General features: G+C 41.9%; 1 protein-coding gene across 2 annotated transcripts in view; it reads left to right on the top strand.

Moving 5' to 3' along the window:
• Positions 1 to 2,823, top strand: part of LOC130180045 (peroxidasin) — a 58,063-nt gene extending 55,240 nt beyond the window's left edge. For both annotated transcript variants that reach the window (XM_056393337.1, XM_056393336.1), the window contains one exon: positions 9 to 2,823. In XM_056393337.1, the coding sequence (XP_056249312.1) occupies positions 9 to 152 (144 nt within the window). In that variant the 3' untranslated portion in view covers positions 153 to 2,823. The remainder of the gene's footprint in view (positions 1 to 8) is intronic.
• Positions 2,824 to 13,444: the final 10,621 nt, after the last annotated feature.

Here is a 13,444-nt window from a genome sequence, read left to right as displayed (position 1 = left end):
CTCCCCAGGATGCCCAGGTGACCTGCTTTGTGGAGTCTTGTCCACCGGCCAAGTGCAAACGGCCTGTCAAGTTAAAAGGCGCCTGCTGCCCGGTGTGCCTGGAACAGCCAGATGTTGACAAGCGACAAGAAGCGAACACCCACCACGACTAACCCTCAGGACCCCCCTGACAAACACATTCTAGTGTCTGAAAGTCACACACACACACAGACATCCAGAGAGAGGATGAGACTCTTGAAGGTGTGCTAATCCGCAGCCACCAATAGCCTCGATAGACCCAATAGCCTCAGTTTTTTGTTTTGTTTCACTTTGTATTCTTTTTCTTTGATCAGTGGAGGGGTTGGGGTTTTTTTTTTTTGTTCTTTTTGGCCTCTTGCCCCCTCCAGGACCAGCAGCCTGAGGCTCAGTTTGAAATCCTTTGGCAACAAGCCAGCAATCACTAAATGGATTTATTTCTGAACCGATGGGTGGATGCATGGATGAATGGGTGGATTGTAAACAAGACGGACAAAATCTCTCCTCCTCGCTTGGAGTCCACTGAGGCCTCTGAAGTGTAACAAACAGCCACTGTGTTTGCTCTCCTGCGACTAACACTTGGTGACAAAACGCAGGGGCCAGTTTGCCGTCGACAAGCGGGAAAGGGAAGTAGATTGAAAGGCGGCAGCCGTTATGTTGTATCACAGAATTTTCTCAGGTTAGAGATGCCGAAAACTGGTGCTATTTTCCCCCCTTTTTTTTTTTATTAATGATTTAATCACTAAATACAAATCTTCAGTATTGTCTTTTGTATACAAAGCAACCTATATACACTCAGTATATGCCTTTTAATGATAAATCACAATTGAGAGGATTGTTTTATTCAAACTAAAAGACTTTATGAATAGAGTTACTTCATTTTAATCCACGGTGCTTTATATCATGTAATATGTATTTTTTTTTTCTGTCCCTTTTTTGTATAAAAAAAAATGCTTACATATGAAGATAATGTGAAGCCCTACAAAAATGTTTGTAATGCAAAAGAAATGTCTACTGATTACTGCTCCTCTATCCTTGGACAACTTTTTAGTAAACGTACTTATTGTCTCTGCTGGCCTGTCCTGAACTTGAGTGAGGTGGAGCCGCACGGCGCTCCCCATTGCAGGACACTCGATCCAGCTCTTGCACTGTTGTGCTTCTTTCCAAGTGTCATTTTGCTTTCAGAAAGCAGTGAGAGAATCTCCATTTTTACCACTGTAATGTTGTGAACTGTCCCGGTATTTTTTTTTTTTTTTTTTTGCTCAGTCTTCTAAAGCCAAATGTATGAAAAATGATTTAGTAACTTCTAATATTACATAAATAGCACATGTTCTATCTATGAAACTATGTATGAATGTCGTATTGAGGTCAGGATTTAGCCTTTGGTACTGCGAACTCTACCACAGCAGTATTCTCCCTCTGACCTGCTCATAGTTGTTTTTTTTTTTTTTATTCATGTTTATTCATCCTTAGTCCACAGACTACAGACAATTGAAGGACTGCTACCATGACTGTTGACTGTTCTTTTCTGCCTTTGTGGACCTGCTCTCTTAGCCCCAGTTTACACAAGGACACGCTTGCATGCATTCCTTTAGTCGAGCGTCCGCTTTTCTCTCTTTAAGCTTTTACTCATGTGTGTTGAGTTTTTTGGGACGTTTCCACCTGCGAGGATCATCTTCAGCATTGATGTAGGTTAGGGAACGCTCGGCCTGTTCATGTTTCTTTGCCGTGTTGAAGATTTTGAGAGCGGGGGTGACGTCATTCAGCAGAGCATATGTGGTGCGCAGGCTTTCTCTAGCCCTCTGACCCTCATTCCACTGTAATGGAAGCCATATGAGAGGGGAAGCAAGGGTGATGTTGGGGGATGGGTGCTGATGATTGGGATACAGTGTCAATCAAAACAAGTCTTCAACGTGTTGCTATTGTGAGACAGATTTATTCCACTGACTCCTGTCAGCTGGTCCTCCACAAGTACTGTACATAGACAAACGCCGCTCACTGTACCCCATGCACTGGCTCACTTAGTGTAACAAATGTCACGTTTTTTGTTTTCCTGTTTTGCTTTGCTCCTAATTGTGTCGAAGCGGCTGCAGCTGCAGTGTTCCTTTCCATTGTTTTCTTTATGTGGTAACGTCCTGAGCAAGCATCTGTCACTAAACAGAAATAATACTCTCTGGAATGTTCCATTCAGGATTCCAGATGGATTATGGGGCTGGCAGTCGCACTGGTAAATTGGTATCATATCGCATGTTTGAATATACTGGACAGGTTTGTACATCAAACTGTGTGTTTACAGTTGTGTATTTTTCTCTCCTTCGTTGCATTCTGACTGTGGCTTCTCCAACAACACCAGTAACATCATGTTGTCTGATGTGTTTATGTTTTACTGAATTTAGTATTTTGGTGTAATTTCATAAACTCTGTGAATGAGTGAGTGTGTGAGTCTCTTTCTGTCTCAGTAACAGACTAAATGCATTTCGGCCCAAGGTTTGGCTGCCAAAGCACTGTGAGCTCTCTTTGTTACCAGTCTTGATTCATATATATCTGTTGTATTAGTTCATTTTTGTTTTCATCATGGTTCACTCTCTTTTTCATTTCCCCTTAAACTCCCAAATGTCAATGGAATGCACTGCTCTGCAAGACTGAACATGCTTTACCTACACTGTCCCTTAACCAGTGGTCAATGTGGATATAGTAGTACCTGTCATGACATTTGTATTGTATTGTACGTTTGCCAAAGAATGGTTTGCACTGTAATGTATGCCTCTCAACAGTAATAATAAATAAATAAGCCACATTTGAATTACAGCCATACATGTTGGTGCCTGTTCTTTTTCAGCTCCCGTGCATGGCAGAGGTTCACCACCGATCTGCAGATGAGATTAATCGCAAAGATGCGACCTGTCATCGGCTCATTAATGGACTGTCAAAGCTCAGACTTTTGGGGATTTTGGTTTTGCTAATCATGACAAACTATGTTTTGCACTGATCACATTCATCTAACATCAGTGCAGTCTTGTTCTAAAGTTAGCAGTCTCTGCTTCAGTGTGCTGGTCAATAACATGGGCACTTGGTGAAGTCTTAAGTAATCTAGTACTTTGCACTTGATTAGTAGTTTCTGTACTTCCTTAAGAGTTTAAAGTGTGTTCTCATATTTGACTTGCTACTAACTGTAGGGTGGACACTAATAGCCCGCCAGCCCAGTCCCAACAATTGGATATGATATAAACATTCATGCACCCCTCAGAATCAATACTGATAACTTTGGAGATCCCTTAACCTTCTCTTTAACATCAGGTTAAATACTTGTGACATTCCCATCAACCTCAGCTGTACAGCTGCGGAGTGCACTTTAGGTAAACTTAGCAAATGCTAGCATGCTAGCACACTGAACTACTAGAGGACAGCAGCCTTTTTTGGAGGGGCGGGGGGGGGGGGGGTTGCGCATGCGCATTGAGGATAATCCTGGAATGATGGGTGACAAGCAGGTAAGAAGTTATAGCCAAAGTGAGCTTGTCAAGCGGTCCTTGACTCAGCTTCTACCGTTCTGAGATCAGTTATGATATTGCCCTCATTATACGCATGCGCAGAATGTGTGGAAACTAAACCTGCACGCAAATAGGAAGCAGTAGTAAGTAAAGGAGCAATCTACACTAGTTTCTCATCTCTGTGCAAGAACTGCAGTAAATTTGAGACAGAATATTGTTACACAAGTAGCGCAGCTCCTTTCAGGATTAACGTACGTGGGTTGTGTAAGTACCAGGCGAGAGAGAGATTCAGAGAGAGCGGTGATGAGGCGGGAGCAGAGTTAGCAAGCTAGTTAGCAGTGTAGCTGTGAACATACAGTGCGATGTGTGTGACCTTTAGGCTATTTTGTGCTACAACTACGGCTACAACTACAACTACAACTACAACTACAGCTACGACTACAGCTACAACTACAACTACAGCTACTACAGCTACAACTCCTCAAGACCGAAGTCCTTGTGTCTCCCCTGTGCTTCAACTACAGTACGCACAATGAGCCAGGTATGATTACAACACTGAGAATGGAAAATACAGGATTCTGCATTGTCACTGGAGTGTGTGTTTGTCAGTTAATGTAGATATTTCTTGGTAGAAGTGATTTTTAGATATTTGTCCTCCATACCGCACATTTGATATCTTTTCTGTCAGTTCAGAAGAATAATCCTAAAACCTCTTCAGACAGGAAGATGAAAGGTGAAGATGCAGCAGAGAATTTCAGCACAGGAAAACAGGCGGCACAAAATCGTGACACAGGACAGGCGCTGAATTTAAGAGAGATGTAGTTGGTCTGGTCCATATGTTTGTAGTAAAAAGCTGAATCGCACACTGATTTTTTTTTGGGGGGGGGGGGTCTCGGCTCTGCTTGCCTATCTCTAAAAGTCCCCACACGCTGCTGGTGTATACTCTGTACACAGTATGCTACATGTGAGTGTACTGATACAAGTATCCGATTTGAGACAGCATCAGTCTTGTTCTGCTTTGTGTGGTTTTCTGCCAGGTTTTGACTTGTGAGACAACACTCCCTCTAAAGCAAATGTAGACAAACAAAAAGCAGCTGTTAAGTGTCTGGGGAGTGATGTTTGCAATGTGAGTAATATTAGCCATTGGAGAAGCCTGGGAACATTAACCCTGTGATGCTGAGCCTGCCTCAGACTGTTATTCACATGTGCTGTCTGGCACACAAACCCACAACCCACACACTGAGTTCAGATGTGTGGTTTGTGGCAAATTATCTCTGCTCTGGATTCGTCTTGGTCAGATCAATACTTGTGTATTAATAATGATCAGAACTTGACATACGTTTTCCCCGTTTATCCCTGCTCCCGCCTATCTCCATCTACATCTTCCTACTTTCTTTTCTCCATCCACGTTACAGCCTCGGTGCTCTGTACTTCTCCCTGTAGAGTCAGTGCTGGCAGCCAGGGCCGTGAGTGGACTCAGGCTTTGGAAACGAAACTGGACCAGGAAATGAGGTTTCCAGTGGCTGCACAGATAAAAGAGCCTTCATCTTCAAGCCAGGCAGGAAAAGACATTATCACCCTGACAACAAGAGACCTACGTTACTCAGAGTAATAGGTCTATTCCTGGGAGATCAAACATGAATACACACACACACACACAAACACACACACACACACTTCCTCTGGGTTGTTCCCATATCTGCTGCAGAGTCTCCCTTTCCTTTACTGGCAGCCAAAGGTCCGGGCTGTTGTTTGAATGAAGTCTCCTTTGTTTACTTTGGAGCAAGATGGACAATCTGATTATGTAAGTGAGAAAGTGCTGTAGGTGTCTGGAGCTAGATTCAGGCAGACAATAGGAGACACACAACTACCAGTCAGCAAGCCATGTATAATCCCACAAAATGTGCTATTCAACTGAGACCAAAGCATCTATCGTTATGGATCTGAATCTTTTCAAATCATACAGCAGTCTACAGAAAAGAGGCAGAGGATTGTGGCTTTTTTTGGGGGGTTTGGACAGGACACTAGCCTGCAGCTGCATAAGCCTAGCTACTCAGCAAGCCTCTCACTTCCCACTCATCACATACTGGAATTTCATTTAGGCAGTTGGCTCTCTGCATTGCACCTCTCACTCGCCAAGGTGGGGAATTCTTTCCCCTCGCTAATGGAACGTCATTCTCATTTCCAGAGCGAGGCGGATGAAAGAGAGAGAAGTGGTGTCCCGCTGAGGGAAAATAGGTTTTGCATCCCGGGACTCAAAGGACTGCAGTGATGGCTTGTCACCCCCAGTGGGTGGGAAATGTCATGAGATGGCTTCCCGCTAGTGTTTTTGGCTCTGACACACAAGCCCACTGAGTTTACAGTGCAGGTGTTTGCACAGGCAGTTACATTAAAATGGCTTGGAAAGGTGACCTGCTTGGAATCGCAAAGGATGGCGTCCCCTGGAAAACTAACTCCGCAATTAATGTGGTACTTAAAGTCAAGTCAAGTCAAGTTAAATTTTGTTAATATATCACAAATCACAAATTTGCCTCGAGGGGCTTGACAACCTGTACAGCACACAACACCTTCTGCCCTAAAACCCTCCAATTACACTTGATTCTTTATACTTTGTGTCATTTATTTGATGTGTAGCAGCAGTGGAGCTTAAATGTGAGGTTTGTCCTGGCTGTGGCACAAGCAGAACTCAGTAAATTCAATGGGAATGAAATGTTGTTATTTTTTGTGACACAAGTATCCTCAACTTCAAAATCATTGTCTGAATATCCATACTGAGATACACTGCAATCTGGCCACAAGTTGTTGAGATATTTTGTAAGTACTGAATGGACAAAACAGATCACATAGCTATTCATTTATCCCACAACCTCAGGGTTAATAAGTTGATAAGCTAAAGCTGCACTAATTAATATTTTTATATTAACAATGGATCATATGATTAGGTGTAATGTGAAAGGGGTCACTCGTAGTGATAAACCCACAAATAATTATTCCAACTCTGCAGTTCCCCTCAGCTCTATGGAAGTGTTTAAACCTCTTTTAGCTCATTGTTTTGGTTTTCTTGAAAACTTTGCTCACATCAGTTATGTTTCCAACAGAAAAAGGAAACTGTTTTCAGTGAGTAACTTCTGATAAATTGACTGCACGCTACATATTTTTCTCAGGAGTGAGGACGATAGTGAAAAGTGAAAAGCTAAAACAGTAGTAAATATTTCACTTATTTTTTCAGCATATGGCCAGAAAAACTGACCACAAGTAAATACTCGTTTGCTGTGCGTCTGCTGGATGTTAGAAAATTGTTCGCTAATGCTAATGTAGTAGTGTTGCCCCTAGTAGCTAACAAATTAATTAACTCATCTTTAATAGTGATGCATTATGAGACATAAGTGAGGAGTATTATACTTAAAGCTGCACCTTATTAAAGCCCTGCCGAAGTTAATTTGTAAAAGGAAACGACTTCAACGTGCTGATTTTTGATAAGGCTGGAGTTCCTGGTCATGTAAACTGACTAACCTTTCTAGGTCCCCCATGTGCCATCCATCAAAGTGCTTGCCATTTTTATAGGTCATATGACATGAGGTTTGGCTCAAGTTTCTTATGAAAAATATTTTTGTTGCTCAGTTAACTTTAACAGCTTTGTGAAAGTTAAAATGTGTCTGATGTAAGGATGTGAGGTGGGGATACATGATAGTAAATGTACTTGAGAAGTGCACTCTCATTCTATAAGCAAAGAGCATGGGATCCAGAAATGGGTAGACCTGCAGACTTCAATAATACTGTATGAGGTGACATGGCTGGTCTTCAGCCTTTTATTGGGTATTAGCATGATACATGATGAAAAACATCTTGTATCTTTTATATATCTAACGCAGTCAGTTGTCGTAACTGTTCAAAGTTGCCTTTATTGATGGTAAACTTGATCAACGGTTATAGTAATGTGATGACATGTATTGTTCAAGTTTCTTTGAGACACTGACAAGGAATTGTTTGCATGCTCAGTGGAAAAGTTGTGCTCATCAAACCTGGCAGAAAACTAGTAACTGCCCCCTCGGGAGGTCCGTCTCTGGTCATACTAGACACTGAGCTTCAGACTAGTCCAGACAGCCTTGCTGATGTTTTTTGACTATTTTCTTTTTACATTCCCTCTTTACCTGTCTAGTGTGGAGATTTTATCAGAACCCTGTAAGGACCAGCTGCCCAATTTGCCCTGATGGCAAATGCAAAATTTTTATGACAATAGCAGTTTTAACCTTCCTTGTAACTCATTACTTGTGCATTGGATGAGGCGTGCTGAACTCTGTGAGCGGTCCTGTGTCTGTGGCTATTTCAGTTTTTGCTGCTAGAGAGATGTATACCACCATAACAATAAGAACAGAATCAAAACAGGGCCATTCAAAGGTCCAAATACCTCACCTCTCCCAATTTCTTTGACTCACTACAAAGGGAAGTCTTTGATTTTTTTTTTTTTGCCTATTTTAAAAATATATTTTTTGGAATTTATAAACTGTTGAATTTTTCTTTTAAACTTTATCTCCTTACACGGTGGTCCACATGCTGATTCAAGCCTCAGGAGTTGGTGGAGACCAATACAGAGCTGAAAGCGAGTGGATACTGGACTTACATTCATCGGCTTGCCAGAAACAAAACTGCAAACGAATACCGATGTGGCGCTGTGTCTGTTGGGTGTGTTAATAGTCCTTAAAATTTGATATGTCAGTGTTGTGTTTACAGCTTGTGCTGCCCACAAGACAAAAACCAGTTACTGTAATTTTAAAGAACCAAACGCTGCCAGAGTCAACCTTCCCATTTTATAAGTAAATACTCTAAATGTACTAAAGTCCTATGAACTACTTCCAATAAACAATACAGAGGAAACTTAACTGGCTCAGAAAGTGCTGTCTTCTTCCTTAAACATGTTGAGCCTTCAAAAACTTATGCATCCAGGTATTTAGCTCATACAGCTTCAGAGGGCTCAGTGATGGGGTGAACATTGGAATTAGGTCAGTGGGTGTAGTAACTGTACCTCAGCCTCATGGGCGAGGTATTTACTACCACTTATGGACAAGGTTTTAGACTGAGCAACTTGTCATTAATTTCATTGTTACCTTGTACAACTAAACTATAACTACTACTTTATCTACAGTACATCTGCTTATGTGGTTTAGTCATTAACAGTGTGTATTTAACTATGTAAGTGAATGTGTCCATGTGAAGGCGTTGCTGGTTTTGGTAGTTCAGCACTTGCTAGACTTCCACGGTTGCGTTCCTCACTCCCTGATGTCATTCTCAGCTTTTGTTGTCTCCAACTCCCAACGTTTCAGTTACACTAATTTGATTTACGGCTGTAACTCAGCACCAAATAGAGTGCTACATTTGACCCCTCTCCCCCCTGAGGGGGACTTTCTTCCCCCATATGAAAATACCAAACTCTTTTCCAGGGTCTGTTAGCTGTAATTGCCAAAACAGAATGTATCCTGTCACTGAAATATAGACAAAACAGGTCAACAAGATGAGAGGAAGCTAAGTTATCTTCAGTGACATCCAGCTCAGATGACGATAATGTTGAATATGAGTGATTGTGTGTCTGTTTGTGTGAGTTGAGAAAAACATGCAGATCCTACAAAGTAATTGTTGATAGGAAGCCAAGCTAATCTCATGTGAGGACTGGCAGATGACTGACTGGATGACTCTGTGCGTGACCGACTGACTGGCTGACTGATAGGCTCGCTGGTTGATTTGCCTGCATTCCTCTTCGGACACCAGCGGAGTACAGTCTGACCCAGCGTGATAATCCCCTCACTGCCAGGACCCCTAATCAGCTCTTCTCTTGACCTGAAATGGGCTAGCTGATGGGGGGGGAACAGTGGAGGAATGTAGATCTACATGCACACAAGCACATTCACACCCACTGTGATGCCAAAAAAGAACTATCTGTCTACAGAACCTCTCTATCCTCCTAAATGATAGATATTCTGGACTTGATAAATTAACTTGGCTGGTGTTTTATTCTCAGAGGTTGGGAAAATTTTAGATTGAGGTGTGAGAAATGTGCTTTAAATGGCCAAAACCACCAAGAGAGACTTGGATGCTTTGGTTACAGGGATAAATCAAAACATATACACAGAGGTTTTTATCAGGGGGAATTCCAATAATATGACATACCTCTGAGGAAGGATGAGCCAACGCTCCAGCTATGAGCCAAACACTGTCAACGGTATAGGATTGATAGCAGGCACTGAACAAAGGGGGAACTCCTTTCTGTTGTGATATTCAAGATTCAAAATAAAATATTTCAGCACTGCCGTATGCTTCTGTTTTACACCAGAAAGCAGCTGACTCTGGGCTGGATCCGCCTCCAAACCAGTGGATCCACATTAGGGCAATATCCATTTTACTTCCCCGTTCTAGATATCCCGAGAACGTCCCGGTACAGGTTGTGTACACTGAGGAGTGGTCATTGTCATCGGGACATTCTGTCGGCGTACTGACAAAGAATCAAGTCCAGCGGTGCAGTATTTAACCACTGAACACTTGCGTGATGAAGTTTTTCTGTGTAATAAATGCATCACCATCTTCTCCTTCAGTAGTGGAGACGTAGCAGCGTTGTCAGCTAGTGCTGGGTCTCCCTACCTCTGAATGTAAATGTTTCCAGTATTTCAAGTTTCCCAGTATCGAGTGATGCACATCTGTCAGGCCACAAGCGTGCGGGGCAAACAAACGTGATAAGCCGGGACCTGGAGCTAGAATTTACTGGTCACGTTCCACCTTGCTTCTCTGCATCAGAATACATCTCTAGTGATCACTTGTGATTGGATCTCACTTCCCTGCAATATATTCAGATAAACATGTTTTAAGCCAATGAAATAAGGTTTTAGCCATTTGAAACAGTAAAATATTTTTGGTTTATAATGAGTCTGTGGTGGGACTAATTAGACTGGGAGAGGACTTCATTTGAGTAGGCCGCCCTCCAGTGTGGCCCAGACCACATCCAAATGCGGTCCACCTCCGTCCTGGGAGCTGGCGGAACTGAGAGCTTTTCCACTTGATCACCTGAGATGGATGTTAATGCCTGGTCTGAACCGGACCCTTGACTTGCGTTGGTGTGAACTTCATCGTTGCCCATGTTTCTAATTAATCAAATGTCTTCAGGAAGTTGTTACGGTTTGATCACCCATAAAGCCTCTTATTGGAGGTTGGCCCTCTAGACTCCTTCTATACCACTGTTATGAGTAGATTCATTCCCATGATAGATAAGTTGGAGGAGATTACTGTTACAATTCCCTGTTGTGATTCCCTTTTCCAGGTCCTCCCTCTGGCCCATTCAGGCTTTCATTAAGGGTATATCTGAACTTTGTTCCATTCAGCTTCCCTTCAACCCTGACCAGTTTCTCAGTCTCTGTAGCTGAAAGAAGAAAAAAAACCCACGCCATGATGCTGCCACCACCACGCTTCACCATTCCTCAGGCCCTATGCTTTAACCAGTTTTGTGGATAGAGCAAATAAATTAGATGTAAAGTAAATCCAACAATTAAAAACTCGCAATGAAATTTCAATCTTTCAGTACATTTAACCCAAAGAGTAACACTCAAAGGGAAGAGCATCGACGTGGATACAAAGCCAGAGCCCTTTAATTCCAAAGCCACAAACTAGATGAAAGGGTTGTTTTATCGAAATGGCTAACAACTGAGTCATCACAGCTACAGAAAAGGGCTTGTATTGTGTTTTGACAGTGAAGCTGAGATGACAATTATAGATGCGGAGTAAAAGTTATCTTCAAATTCAGTGTTAGCTGACACACCACGATGCAATGTGTGTATCCTTGAGCTCCAATAAACATGCCGAAGAGATTTCTTCCCCAGAGATGAATTTTTATTCAGTATTTTAAAATCCTTTTTTTGTTTTATTACATCCATGTCTACAAACTAGAAGCTAGCCGTGCATAGTTATAGATATTAACCTCATGTGCAAAGCTGCTAGAGAACTAGTTTTGTACTGAATTGAATGTAACAGCATCAGCAAAATGATTCCATGATTTACACCTGTACTTCCCTGCCTTTTCTTGCACATTGCTGCATATCTAATCAGCACCTGTAGCTCGTACCTGCTCAGTTCCACATTTTCCACAAATTCCACATTTTTTGCTGTGACAATACAAAACACTTAACACTTCATTACAGCTGTCAAGTCAACAGTCAGGTCAAGCTCAGTGCCGGTGTGAGTGCTGCGACAGCGACGCAGCACTCACAAGCTATAAGAGAGAAGTATAACAATGTTAAACTTCTTTTAAGCACAAGTCTTATATTGCTGTCACCTCCTGCTGTCAAGATGTTGTGGAAATACAAATGAGGGCTGTTAGCAGAAGCCTAATCCCTGAATGTCACACCATGGAAAATATGACCGCTATGAGAGAATTTACAGAGCATTTTATACCTCACTTTGTTTTCAATTTGGGCTTAACATGTTCAGGCTTGGAGGGGCCGCGCTGTGCTAACAGACAAAATGGATGAATGAACTGTCTAACTGTGCCTGCAAAAGACAACGCACATGTCCAATTATCGTCATTTTCCAGGTTTTATGGGTCGTTGTTCTTTTCACCTCATTTCCAATTAAACTGTGAAGTGGTTTATTAAGTGTCCCGTGTAGCAGAAGTCCTCAGACTACACTGATGTAGTTCCCATCCCGCTGACCTTCCCGTCAACAGTCCCCGAGATAACTTCAGGCACTCACTCGCACAATGTTGTTGAGTGAGCTTAACACTCACCTTTCTTCATCCCTGTCATATCTGAATATGTGTCCAGCATAAATGTAGCATTTCCAGACACACTTACCTAAAATCAGCATGTATCTACTTGGCCAAGTTAAAGACTGAACTACTCTTTTCTGAGGTTTTCTTCATCAGAACGAGGGTGTGGAGTCAGGGCAAGGACCATATGCCATTGTTCACCAACATCTACCTAGCTACTGTATTTATGAACACAATTGAATGCACACAGAGAAATGAAAAAACACATTTAGCAGTGATCCCTGCCCAAGCTAAATGACCAAACATCCAGGTGACCAAGATGATACGCCATGTTATTATAATCAGGGCTGAGACAAACCTGTGTGTAGAAGGAAATTCTTCCACTGCCTCTACTCCACCAATACTATTTACTATTGTCAATAGTTGAGCATTTCCACACAACATTTTATTGATATAAGATGACAGATAATATTCCTTTATTAGTCCCACAGTGGGGAAGTTTGCAGTGTTACAGCAGCAAAGTGAACTGTACAAAAAAGGAAAATATCAATATCAAATACTAAAAATGTAAAAAGATAAATAATGGATGTTGTTTTTACTCCAATTTTTCATGTTTTGAAATGAAAGATCTGAGATTTTTTTTTTTTTATTATTTCTGGCCTTTTATTGTGACCAGCCCAAAACGCACCTGTGCAATAATCAGTAATGTGTAATCAGCATCTTGATATGCCACACCTGTGAGGTGGATGGATGATTTTGGCAAGAAGAAGCGTTCACTAACACAGATTTAAACATATATGTGAACATGAGAAGTAAACTCTGTGCGTGCGTGTGTGTGTGTGTTGTGTGAAGTGTTGTGTTGTGTTGTGTTTATATATTTGTTGAGTGTATATATCAAAAATAGCAGCAGATAAGGAACGTGCACAGATGGTGTGTGTTGGTTATTGCACATAGTGAGTTAGTCAGGTTTCGGTGTGTGTGGTCTACAGTGTGCAGTATTATAGCTGTGTTGCTCTGGCAGAGGCAGCAGGAATGGATTAAACCAGTAGTATTAGCTAACCAGCCTGTTAACATAATATTGTGTTTTTGCATGATTACCACTGACGCAATATACAACAAAAAAGAAAAAAAAAAACATTACACAACATTTCAAGTGCTCTTGGAGGCCCTCTGGTGGTTTTGGGGCCCCGGCTATAAT

The sequence above is a fragment of the Seriola aureovittata genome, chromosome 13, assembly GCF_021018895.1.
Source record: "Seriola aureovittata isolate HTS-2021-v1 ecotype China chromosome 13, ASM2101889v1, whole genome shotgun sequence".
NCBI classification, from domain to species: Eukaryota; Metazoa; Chordata; class Actinopteri; order Carangiformes; family Carangidae; genus Seriola; species Seriola aureovittata.
This window is presented reverse-complemented; position numbering and strand designations above follow the sequence as displayed.